Source organism: Petromyzon marinus, chromosome 21 (genome assembly GCF_048934315.1).
Source record: "Petromyzon marinus isolate PM22_M1 ecotype Great Lakes invasive population chromosome 21, UKy_Petmar_22M1.pri1.0, whole genome shotgun sequence".
In the NCBI taxonomy this organism is placed as follows: domain Eukaryota; kingdom Metazoa; phylum Chordata; class Hyperoartia; order Petromyzontiformes; family Petromyzontidae; genus Petromyzon; species Petromyzon marinus.
The window spans coordinates 15455847-15469337 of NC_133687.1; the positions used below are offsets into that span (position 1 = coordinate 15455847).

A 13491-nucleotide genomic window follows, 5' to 3' on the forward strand; every position below is an offset into this window, starting at 1 on the left:
AAAGAAACATCTCGAGATGCGCTGCGTCCACATTGGTGATGAAGAAGAAGAACCATTGCCCGAAACTTTGACTCTTATTTTTTATTGTAAGGCTACAGAGTTGGCCCTGCGAGGTGCAGCGTGTTATTATTATGATTATATTTTAATATGGTTATAACATTCCATTGTGAGTGACATGGGGAGCCTGTGTATACTGCACATCATACAAATTACACGGCTAACTTCGTGGAATATATTGCCGTTCAGAAACCATGCCATTTATCCGTAATACAGAACCACACTAGCAGTGTTATTGGAGATTGAGATCGGGAGTAATGAAAGTACAATAGATCATGGAGTCTTTGTGATGAGGGAATAATACTCCAATGTTATAATGCCTTTAGGTGAAAGATTATTGCTGATTCTGTGACTTTTGTTGATGTACTTGAGAGAGATGCGGGTTTTTCGTAATGTTTATAAGTACATTTATGTTTGAAGGTGAAGCTACAAGTGAGCCCGTGGCCTCGTTGGGTGTGTAAGCCGCATTCATATCACACGGCATGTGTGTATGTGTGTGCTTGTGTTTAAGGGCGTATGGAGCGGTAGTGCAGCGGTTAACGCGCTGCGCTCACGGCCAACACTAGTGACGATTATCTGAACCGGTCCTGGGCTTCCCCTAGGTCGACTCAGCCTCAAATGAGTACCTGGTGTGAAGTGTAAACATCACAACTGAGGAGTCAAAGGCGGTCGGGTGTGGTGCTGGGCACCTACCCCCTCGTGCGCCATGCCTGCCTTCATAGGTGCTCGCTAACAGCACTTGCCACAACCGTCTGTTGAGGCTATTTGGGGGATATTTGTCTTTTTGTATTTTAGGGTCCTTTTTTGCCTCTCCAAAAGGACACTGTCTACTTCCGCGATGGGATCCGTAGAATCGACTTCATTCTCGCTTACGACGATGAGAATAATTCTCAGGGGGACATCAAGAATCAGGTGAGACTGCCTGCTCCCATCGTTACCACCTCCCTCCCTCCCATATCCGACAGCACACGCATCCAGACACCATCACCCAATCAGTAACTTGCACCCACCAAACCCTCTCTCTGAATCTAACACTTAGTTGTTATAGTTTTAGTTCCCCCACCCCCCCGCCCAGTTTTATCCCAATTGTGCTGTCAGTGACATGTCATGAGATGGAAACTAAAATATTCCAGATGCATTCCGTCATGTGTTAAAGAACAGCCCGCGGAAGTGTATATCACAGGACTACCTCCGATATCGTGATCCCTGGTCGACACAGTGGAGGGAAGCATAGTTAAGGTTGCATGAGTCAATGCTGGTGAACTGCCAGACGTTAAAGGCTCGGGTCCTCTCTTAAAGATATAAGTCTAAGTTCGATTCAAAATTCTATCACACATAACTCCAAATAAGAATTGGAGTTATTGCGGAAAAAAAACAAAGTTGATAAATAGAACATGTCTTCTTCACATATATAACTCTCCTTCATGCACCTGTCTCTCCACATAGGTAGTATTGAAGTAGTTTAGTGATGTTACGTTCCACGAACGTTGTTAGGTGTGATTGCAGTGTGATACTCTGGTGACTCGGAGTATAGGAAATGTATTCACCTCTTGACTCTCACAGTGACAAGAGAACGTGGTTTTTGATATCACATGAGACGTGGTATAACATCAAGTGCCGAACTTTGTTTGGTAGGAGAAGAGGTCCAAGTATCAGGCGAGTCTAATGAAGATGGGTCTGGAGCTGGAGATGGAGCCCAAGGAGGTATGTTGCCTTTGTCTCTGAGCTCAATATTATAAATACAGTACAGTAAGTCCACGTTGAACATGGTACATGGGTTCCTGAAAAGTGCCACGTGAAGCGAAAAACGTGCTAAGTGAAAACCAATTTCCCCATCAATAATGTCAAGATAAAGTTGGGAGACATGCGATGTACACACACATATAAATGGTGGGACAAATCACTGCGGGTACGAAAAAGCCGCGTTACCGTACCATTCCGCGTACTATATCGTACCGCTCATCCGCGCAGCTCAAGGAAGTAGTTCATCGTCAACCGCTCTGAAACCGCGTTATAACGGGGCACGTTCCGCATTATAACAGGCGTGTTCTGTGTTATACGCAAAAAGTGTTCCAAAAATGGAAGAACCAAGTTATAGCTAAAACGCGTTGTGTGAACGCACTTTTTCATGAGGACTTTAACGTTTACTATAGCCTTGGATTGCGTATTCTGGAAATGTATTGTGATTTTGAGGAGTTTTAGTCTCGTTTCCTCTTCGCATTTCTTTTACATAGCTTTCAATTGTGATACAATAAGCAATATAAATCAAATAGGCTACGTTTGCTCTCTAAGACAGTAACGCGGTTTTATTTAGAAAGTGAATACTACTATTTGTTTTTTTACCAGGCAAGGTCCACTGACCTATACAGCTCTTTTTTAGAAGCGACTTGACCATAAATGATAGCTCAACGAAGTGGGCTTATCGCGTGGACATTTATAGCAGCCAAATACTCTAAACGCGTGATGTTGATCCTAAATGTGGAGGGGAAAACCGGAGGACCCAGAAAAAAATCCACACGACCACGGAGAGAGAGACAACTCGAACTCCACGTACCCCGAACCTGAATTAGCCCTGTAGTTGGGCTTTATACGGCACGACCGCGGCAAGCCACGTGCACCGATGTCGAGTTTTGAGGCTGACCTCAGTACGTCGTTCACCAGGAGTCAGTGAGCGGACGCACCACCTACGTGAAGGTGCACGCGCCGTGGGCCTCGCTGAGCACCTACGCCGAGATCCTGCACATTCAGGCAAGGCGCCGACGATGATTGTTACGATGATTGTTACGACGATCGCGATGGTGATTGCGGTACTATTTCTGATGTTTGTGATAATGATTGATGATGAATGGGACGATGGTTGCGATGATTGTGCAGCTGATGATGGTGATAATAACGTTTCGCCTCCCACGTTGTTGACATCCTCAGGCCCGCTGAGGCTTTGCTACTGCTTATATACGTCCTCGTGACTCAGGAATATGTGATAATAAATTGACTCGCAATAACTTATTGTATTGTCGATGTGTATTCTCTGTTAATAGTGGAGATTCGTTGTGATGATGATCAAGACGATTTTGATTATGACGATTCATGAGAATCAGAATCTTTATTTATCCTGGAGAAATCGAATGAGCTATGAAGCTCTTTTTCACAGATGTCCAGTGGGGATGGATTAGAACGTTACAACAACAAACAGTACAAAATACGATTGGAGTGCAAAGCAAAGGAGCGCTAATCAAAGCACTAAAAATAAACACGTTAAATAGATAAAGTATGTAAGTACAAATTGAAAAAGTATATAATTCTGCTTCTGATGATTGTGATGATGTTATTATGATCATAATTGTTACGATGATGATGATAATAAACGTACCGCATTTTGGGACATCGAAATAGATTCATCTGGAAAGAGAAATACATAGCTTAGAAAGAATACGAACATTAGAAACATCACGTTGGCTGTTCATGAAAGTTAGTGGGCGAGGGCAGAACACATTCGTAGAAGGGGCGATGGTTGCTGGCCGAGACTAAAGGTTGAGTGGCAACTAGCAGAGAGACCACTCCCAAATGGATGTCCATCAGAGTGATGTTAAGATGAGACTGGCTCATGTGCAGGTGCCCATGATAGGAGCATCTCGTTAAGGAGCATAAACCATCATGCGAACTCCGGTCATCCTCGCAGCAACTTTTGGTTCACCATTTAACAAAGATGGTTAATGCATCGCACGCTTTCAGATGTGCATCTGGAACGCTCTCCCTTCCGATATTATGGAAGCCAATGGCGCTATGCACTTTTAAATCTAGACTGAAAACTCATTTCTTTAGAAGTGCCTTTTCTGGTTAGTTTTTTGTCCTTCCCCTGTACCTCTGATTACCACGGTTGGCTACATACGGTGCGAAAGAAGGTCAACATACGTACATAGAGGCAAGGGTGAGGCTACGTGAGTATTTGGCATGGAGGCAGAGGAGTAAGTGGTTGGCAGATGCATTGCGGTAACGTACGGTCGTGGCAGATACCACTGACACTGAGATCTTCAGTGGCAGTAGATTGATCGTGGCTGATAATGATTACAATGATGAAATGTAAAAGAGACGCATTATCATGCCACGTGCTCAAAGCAAATGATTTAACCGATTTAACAATCGAACAGGTGCCACTCAAAGAGAGCGACCTCACCCGGGGGTCGCGCTCACAGCATGGACTTCTGGACTACCTGAGCAAGCCATTCCGCCTGAAGCCAGGAGCCGTGCCTGAAGAACCCGAATACTTCACGTCTCCGTTCAAGCATTCGCAGCAGGACTTCTACTCCATCACAGACCACGAAGTCCTCATCCCGCCAGCCATACGTAGCCAAATCGTACGTACAACACGTATCAAGTTTGCCCGAGGTTAGGATTTAGGGGTCAGGTTAAGATGTGGTCCTGAGGGGAAAGCATTCAAATTTCCGGGAGGCTCAACCAGGGCACGTGGTGAGCTAGAAGCCGCTATCTCCGTGAGCCAGGCCTATGCCCACTCAATAAATAAAACCGAGAATGACCGATCTCGTTCTGATATTGGCCCTTTTTACTCCTCTGTCAACCCCTGTAGACACAATACACAGAGGAAACTGTATTCCATGGCTCACACAGCACTGTGTATTATGCGTGCTCATGCAGGTCCACTACATGCTGCTCCAGTGTGGCGTCTCGCAGGACAGTAAAAAGACGTTCAACTATAACCAGATGATGGACAATGGCTGCTACACCGTTGCCTACCCACTGCACGATGTGAGTCGGGAGTCGGCGGTGGTGGTGGTTAAACAAGGCCATGCGACTAGGGTTGGCTGTATATTCTTGGTTCTTTCGGTAAAGTCACGTAGAAGGGAAACAATAAAATAATACAAATATAAAACAATAAAATTCCCTTCTACGTGACTTTACCGAAAGAACTAAGAATATGAATCCCTGCAGTCACGAAAGCTTTACATCAAAATTTAGCGTTGGCTGGTTCCATTGGGGAACACTTTTCGCACAACACGGAACACGCACTGTTATAACGCGGAGCGCGCCTCGTTATAACGCGGTTTCTGAGCAGTACTTTTTGAGCTGCATGGCTGAGTGGTACAGTGATATGGTACGTGGAGTGATACAGTAACACGGTGGCGAACCCTCAGTTATTTGTCCCGCCATCTCACTGTGTGAGTAGTAGTACATCGTATCTTGCCAAACTTTATCATTACCTATGGAGAACTTGTTTTGACTGAACGTATATTTCACCGAACACGGCACTTTTCAGGAAGGCATCTACTACCGCGTTCGACAAGGACTTACTGTACTCGCTCACCACTGCAGCTGTGCCTTAGGGTCCCAGTCATTGATGCCCGTGAAATATTTGTGCAAGTTATAAATCGCATTATTATCATTATTATTTAGAGAGCCCTTCAAATAGATCTCCATCCTGCTCTACCCACAAGACCTGCCAATTGACTACCTGAGGAGGGCCCATTTATACCGCCGGGTGGACAGATCTGCGTTGGTGATCAAAGAAACTTGCTCCATCGTTTCAACTGCCACACCAGTAGACCGAACCGGCCACCTCTGCATTTCCAGTCCATTGCGCTAACCATGTCTCCACGGCCAGGGCTTAGTGGCGAGCAGTGGGGGGTGAGTCGTAACCCTCCACCACCCGACACGGCCAATCAGCAAAAAAAGTGTCACGTTGACAAAAGACAAATAATTCACTACTTCAGCCCACCGGTGTGTTGAAGAGTTAATCCACATTTACAGTTTGAGTACGACGTTTCGCTGGTAAATACTTCCAGCATCATCGGGCAATTCGCCCGATCAACGTGACACTTTTTTTGCTGATTGGCCGTGTCGGGTGGTGGAGGGTTACGACACATTTATAAATAAACGCGATCTAACCCAAAAACCTTTATTATGAATAATATTGGTCGCGAAAGCCTACGTGTTAAAGTGGGGGGTGAGTTGGTCATTAGTGAATGTGTGTGCACCGTGTGCCCATGTTTATGTATGCATGTACAACGTCTTTCGCATCGTACGTAGCCAACGGTGCTGCTAATCGGAGGTGTGGTTAGTGATTGTGATTCTCGTGTCAGAGTCAGTACGAGTACCCGCCAGAGGACTCGAGCAGTCGGGGCGACCGCAACACCTTGTGGCGCGAGTGGGCGAGACCCAGGCGCTTCTTCAAGGAGCAGCCTCTCGATCTTGTGCGGTGAGGTCACGCACTATCCACTGCTGGGTGAAGGCCTCTCAATGCCGTCGCCCTCTCTCGTGACGGCCACAGTGTAGCTTAGTCTCGACCAACGACCATCATCAAAATCCATTTTGGGGACGTGGGCCCACCTCTCTTCAGAGTCAAGATTAAATTCAAAATTAGATGCATTTAAATTGTATTGTTTGATTCGTTTAGTGTGTGACATTTGTATATTAGAAGAGCGTGTAATGGGAATCGGTTTTATTATTCATCTAAATACAATTGCATCTCAAGATAATGTTCATAAACAGCGGGTATATTGATTTTTCCGGCACAGGAGCGGTAGCGCAGTGGTCAGCGCACTGCGCTACGAACTTGGCGACCCCAGTTCAATTCCCGTTCAAGGTCAAACCCAGTGACGATTATCTGAACCAATCCTGGGCCTGCCCTAGGTGGACTCAGCCTCAAATGTATACCCGGTGCGGTGTGTAAACATCGCCATTGGAGGGACAAAGGCAGCCGGACATGATTCTGGCCACGCCACCCCCTCGTGTGCCGTGCCGGCCTTCAGAGGTGCTACTCGCTAACAGCACTTACTCCGAAAGTCTGTTAAGGCTATAAGGGGGATCTTTGTCTTTTGTCGCCGGCACAGTTCGTACTTTGGCGAGCAGGTGGCTCTGTACTTCGCGTGGCTCGGCTTCTACACGAAGATGCTGAGCGTTGCGGCGCTCGTTGGCCTCGCGTGCTTCCTCTTCGGAGCAGTTAACAAAGAGCAAAGCTTCTCTAAGTATTAGCCAAACACGCGCGCATTATCAAACGCATTCAAGCACGCACGCCCATGTACACCCACGTGTGCAGAATACAAGGGTACAGATCTCCTGCGTGGCAATACGCACTGTGAAATGTCAGCAAGCACCTACTAAGCGTACATGTACACGTACATATGAAACATACATATTATGTAATGTATGTTTATTTATAATTTAATGGGATGCTGCCGTGGCGTAACTGTCAGGACACTGGAGTTACAATCCAGAGGTCGCTGGTTACATTTCCCAGCATGGCACTTGAAACAATGGGCAACATTTCTCGCTCCCCGGCTATGTTTGCCAAGCAGTGTGCAATACATGGAGACGCCATGGCTATGCGTTGGCATGTCGTGTGTGGTGTGGTAAAGTGATCACCTCTTACAAGACGTCTGGCTAGCGTGGAAGGGTAGGCCTAATATCCCTCTAGAAGGGTTCTCTATTTTCTCTGCTCGGGTGGAGGTCTTTCCAGGAGCAGTGACGTTGAGCAAGCAATTTAAAGGCTGCACCTTTAACTTTTCCACACTAGACGTACAAAATGCACATACATATAATGCATGTGTCGAGGGTACAAACGGGAGGAAACCTTCTTTGAGGCAACACGTTTATTATAACATTAACTATGTAACACAAAGGGGTAACGGCCGCTTCCACCCAATACGCTAAGGAGGTATCTCCTTCGGGCGAGAGTGCCTCTCTCTGGCACCGTTCTAACCCTACACTGGTGAAGCTTGCGTCTTCACTGGTGAAGCTTAAGCCGACCCTAGCCGGGGTCCGGCTCTGCCCCTTGGGCTCTTCTCTTCGAGTCTTCAGGATGCTCTTCAACTTCAGGCGGAGGACAAGTCCCAGGACCGTTCAGAGGTTCGACTTTTATACAAAGCCGTGGCTGACTCCGCCCCCGGCCACACCTTTCTTCTCGATCCTTCCAGCAGGGCCTGGGGGTGACGTCATCCCCCAGGCCCCCTCTTGGGGTCTGCACCACTTGGCATGCCGTTCCTTAGGGGTTTCCGTTAGGCCCCGTGTGCCATTCTCCCTTCACACTGGGGCTCAGCCCTCTTCCGCCCCCTATTGACACGTGGGGGTACTACCGGCTGAGTGCATTGGAGATAACGCATCGCGCTTAATAATACCCCTACACATTAATACAATGTGTGTATGTATGTGTACAATGTGTGTATGTGTGTATGTATGTATACAATGTGTGTATGTGTATATGTATGTGTACAATGTGTGTATGTGTACAATGTGTGTATGTGTATATGCATGTATATATACAATGTGTGTATGTGTACAATGTGTGTACGTGTACAATGTGTGTATGTATACAATGTGTATGTGTACAATGTGTGTATGTGTGCAATGTGTGTATGTATACAATGTGTGTATGTATGTGTACAATGTGTGTATGTGTACAATATGTGTATGTGTGTATGTATGTATACAATGTGTGTATGTATGTGTACAATGTGTGTATACACATATGTATATACACATTGTATGTATGTATACAGTGTATGTATGTGGAGGAGGCTCGTGAAGGACGCTACTGGAGGCAGTCGTCCTCCAACAACAACGGAGGGCGGAGGAGCGACGCTCACAACAACGAGCGGAGCGCCGGGTGGCTAAAGCACAGCAGGTTGGCACAGTAGGGGGCACAAGTGGTGCATCAGCCAGTCATCTCAGTCAGTCGACCCGTGGCACCTGGGTCTGCCCCGTGACCTCCTGCCAGCGGGCGTTCGACACTCCACGTGGCCTCAATGTGCACATGGCCTGGCACAAGCGTCGTGGTGACGTCACCACCACTTAGTGGCGAATGGCGGTTGTTGTTGATGTATGTATACAATGTGTGTATGTGTGTAAGTATGTATACAATGTGTGTATGTGTGTATGTATAAAATGTGTGTATGTATACAATGTGCGTATGTGTGTATGTATGTATACAATGTGTATTGGGGGAACGGTAGTGTAGCGGTTAGCGCGCTGCGCTATGAACCTGGCGACCCGAGTTCGATTCCTGCTCACGGCCAACACCCAGTGACGATTATCTGAGACGGTCCTGGGCCTCCCCTAGGTCGACTCAGCCTCAAATGAGTACCTGGTGCGGTGGATAAAAAAACATTGCCACTGGAGAGACAAAGGCGGTCGGGCGTGGTGCTGGCCACCCACCGCGTAGTGTACCGTTCTGGCCTTCATAGGTGCTCGCTAACAGCACTTGCCCCTACAGTCTGTTAAGGCTATACGGGGGATCTTTATCTTTAATGTGTCAATGTGTGTATATGTGTACAATGTGTGTGTATGTATGTGTACAATGTGTATATGTATGTATACAATGTGTGTATGTAAGTTGAACTTCCTTCGCACCGTAGGTAGCCAACCGTGCTAATCGAAGGTGCGGAAGGAGGGGAAAGACAATCCCCTACTGACGTACATATGTCCTCATCCAGCAGTGGATTGACAAAAGGGATGTTCCCATTCCTGCAAGACATGCATACAAAGATGACACACTTTTGATGCTAACGAAAATGAATAATAACGTTTCTTGGGTTAGATCGCGCAAGTGTGAATATGTCGTAAACCCACCTGCACACACCGGTGTGTTGAAGTCGTATCTTATTTGCACTTTTTTTGTTTTAGTGACAAACCTTACCAATTTACTGTGTCGGGTGGAGGTAGGTTCACGACACATTTATATTTACGCGATTTAAGCCAAACAACCTTCTTTTGAATAGTATTGGTGGCAAAAGCCTACGTGTTGAATTGAATACGAATTTTTTTATTTAAAGCTTTCGTGACTGCAGGGATTCATATTCTTGGATCTTTCGGTAAAGTCACATAGAAGGAAAACAATAAAATAATACAAATCTAAAACAATAAAATTCTCACGACGTTTCGACTGCAACAAAAGCAATCATCATCAGGTTTGAAAACCACAGCAAGAAATTTTGATGATGATTGCTTGTGTTGCAGTCGAAACGTCGTGAGAATTTTATTGTTTTATATTTTTATTATTTGATTGTTTCCCTTCTACCTGACTTTATCGAAAGAACCAAGAATATGAATACGAAACTGCTGCACATCAGCACTGTATTACAATGGCAAATGCCAGAAGGTGGCACCAAGTCTGTGGCCTGACCTTATTTCAAGGGAGGCGCACGAACATCCAGGGGGAGAGGACAACCCCAGGCGGTGTTCGGCGCTGACGCTCGCCCACGTTCAACTCTTACGCACGCGCGCGTCGGTTGTGTGCGTCGTGTGCGAGCGCAGCGAAGAGTTGTGTGACGACGCGTTGAGCGGGGCCCTGGTCATGTGCCCCCAGTGCGACAAGACGTGCACCTTCTGGATGCTGAACAGTACCTGCGAATCTGCCAAGGTGTGGCCGCACACGCCGCAGGCGTTGCCTGCGCTCTGTCGATTGGGGACGCTCGTTGGTCATTGGCGCTGTACAACACCAGGAGAAAAGAAAATACAAATTTGTTGAGATTGTAGCATCATTAGCAATAATTAAATAATAGCACACCACGCTTTTTACGTGGGTGTAAAAACTATAACGAACCTCCTGCCAGCCGCACAGACGCTTGGGGAAAGTTCTGTCAGCGAGCACCTATTATGGGCAGAAAGGCACACGAGGGGATGGTGTGGCTAGAGCCACTCATGACCGCCTTTGTCTTTACACGACACACCAAATACTCAGTCGACCGAGGGAGATGCCCAGGAGCGGGTCAGATAATTGCTATCGATGACCAGGAATCAAACTCAGGGAGTTGGCTTCATAGCGCAGTGCGCTCACCACGATGCCACCACCACTTCCACTGGGCGTTAAGCACACACACGCCCCAGCTTTTAACCTACACAATTCTACGCACGTACTTCCAGAGATTAATCTATCCGACTCGTTAATTTCCTGCAGCATCATTACTTTGCTGCCACTGCTATTGAAGAGATGGGGATGCGAAGATGGGACTGTGGCATTTCCGCTTGTGTTGTTGCAGAATTCCTACATGTTTGACAACCCGGCCACCATATTCTTTGCAGTGTTCATGGGACTTTGGGGTGAGTGATGCTGAACACTGGCACACGTTTCACGGACACAGTGCCACATTTCAACGTGTTTGTGCTGATGGTGATGAACGGCATTCCATCGTGTCTTGCAACGTCCTTATTCAACGGCCACGTGTATGTATTGGCCCATTTGTCAATCCACTGCTCGATGGGGCTCTCCCACACCATTAAGGTGTTGGGGGCTATTTGAACATACGTCACTACGTGGCGAGTGCGGGTTGATGAGGGTTGGGTGCAGGGTGCAGCACAACGACGTTTTCCCTGCGCAGCCCTGCTTTGATCACCCATAAAGCGCAACCTGCAGATGATTATAATAACCTAGCGTGATTAACACGTAGGCTTTCGCGACCAATATTATTCATAAAGGTTTTGGGGTTAGATCGCGTACATATAAATGTGTTGTTAACCGACCACTACCCGACACATAAACAAAACGTGCCGATCAGTTACTACTTCAGCACACCTGTGTGTTGGAGAGTAAACTCACAACATTTACAGTCTGAGTACGACGTTTCTATGGTGATTACAACCAGCTCCTTCAGGCGAATTGAACAGAATTCTGAAGAAGTCTTCCTGCTTCTGAAATGCATGGCAGCAACCACCAATGCAAGCTATTTCCCGACTCAATTCTGCTGAGTTTCCGAGATCCGATCAGGCACGTCGTGAGTGATTCAATGACCACAGATGAAGGCTCAGAGTAGTCGTGATCCCTGGTGTCCCGTGATAATCAAACTGCGCTTTGAAAAAGTCATGACAGAATGCGTTAGGAAACATCTAAAACATCGAGCATAATCGGTAGTTACGTGACTATTGAAAGTAAACCCTCCTGGCAGCCATGGTGTTCCTGGAGATGTGGAAGCGCTCCCAGGCGTCGCTTGCATTCCGATGGGACCTGACGGCAGCCGCGCAGGCCGGGCCGGCGCGGCCCGAGTACGAGGCTCGCTGCTCCGGCAAGAAGCTCAACGTCGTCACCATGGTAACGCTTTCTTTCATCACCACGGTGACCACCCCATCACACACACCTCTGTCTTGTGCAGTTGCAAGTGTTACAATTCTGTTTAAGACGTAGGCTTTCGCGACCAATATATTCCATTATATAGTTTTTTTGGGGGGTTAAATCGCGCAGATACGAATGTGTTGTTAGATATAAATGTGGCTCCACAAATCTGGCTGTCACCTGATGACGTTAGTTGTGATTACTGGCGAAACATTGTACTCAGATTGTAATGTTGTTGATTTGCTCTCCAACACACCGGTGTGCTGTACGAGTAACGATCTGGCATGTTCTGTTTACATGACAAACTTCACTAATTGGCTGTGGAGGGTGGTGGCTGGTTTAACGACACATTTCTATTTGCGCGATCTAACCCCAAAAAACCTCTATTATGAATGTACAATTCTACTTTATTTATTATTTATTCTTTTCGGACTTTTCCGCCAAATTTATTCTGGTTGTGCTATCGGCGTCTTCTGAACATTCAATGAAACCCCGCCTTAGAGATTGGTCATTTCGCAGTAGATATTTCAGAAATACTGAAGATCCCTTTCAGTGACTTCTGAACATACACTAGGGGGCAGCACGTTCCCACCCACCCGCCTAATTCCTCCAGACGGTCAATACGGTACCGTATAATTTGTTTGGTCCTTTCGCAGTAGATATTTCAGAAATACTGAAGATCCCTTTCAGTGACTTCTGAACATACACTAGGGGGCAGCACGTTCCCACCCACCTATTTCCTCCAGACGGTCAATACGGTACCGTATAATACAGGTTTTTTTGGGTTAGATCGCGTAAATATAAATGTGTCGTTAAACCCGCCTTCCTGCCAAAATAAATTATTTGTCTGTGCGAACTTTCATGGCGAATAAAACCCTTTCTGATTCTGATCCGACACAAGGTCTGTCGGGTGGTGTTGGGTGGTGGCGGATCAATGCCAAAACGCCGTTGAAACGCACGCTGCACCGCAATTACGGATTCAATCTTGCTGAACTGCAGAATGCAAAACGCCCCTTGTGTTCCGGGGTTGCCATCTTGCGAATGACTGAGGCTAGGGGCTGTTTGTGCGCTGGGAGAGGCATCGAGCGGTAATCATTTGAAACTCTGTGCCCCGCCCTTTCAAGTGGCAAGAGTTTAATTCATGGGCGATTCGTGGTTGCAGAGATATCGCGATTTCAGTTTCAGTTTATTTTGGTATAGCCCTGTGAGCCAATCGGCTCTTGAATCGGGTGCAACCACAACAAACAAAAAAACTAAAACACGAACAAGAAAAACATCTTAAAGTGACTATGTGACTGTGCAAACAGAAAATCCATGGAAAAAAATACAGCAAAAATATTCCTGAAAAAAGCACCGTACACCAACGCTGTGTGCAAAAA

The 13491-nt window shown here is 46.6% G+C and overlaps 1 protein-coding gene across 2 annotated transcripts in view; it reads left to right on the forward strand.

Moving 5' to 3' along the window:
• The window catches only part of LOC116944546 (anoctamin-5-like), a 36984-nt gene that overhangs the window by 2486 nt on the left and 21007 nt on the right, over positions 1 to 13491 (forward strand). For both annotated transcript variants that reach the window (XR_012942465.1, XM_032958228.2), the window contains exons 3-12: positions 853 to 969; positions 1693 to 1761; positions 2719 to 2805; positions 4206 to 4412; positions 4711 to 4821; positions 6153 to 6268; positions 6903 to 7037; positions 10321 to 10426; positions 11046 to 11106; positions 11949 to 12091. Coding sequence is in view for 1 of the 2 variants with exons in the window: in XM_032958228.2 (XP_032814119.1) it covers positions 853 to 969; positions 1693 to 1761; positions 2719 to 2805; positions 4206 to 4412; positions 4711 to 4821; positions 6153 to 6268; positions 6903 to 7037; positions 10321 to 10426; positions 11046 to 11106; positions 11949 to 12091 (1152 nt within the window). In the remaining variant the exon portion in view is untranslated. The remainder of the gene's footprint in view (positions 1 to 852; positions 970 to 1692; positions 1762 to 2718; positions 2806 to 4205; positions 4413 to 4710; positions 4822 to 6152; positions 6269 to 6902; positions 7038 to 10320; positions 10427 to 11045; positions 11107 to 11948; positions 12092 to 13491) is intronic.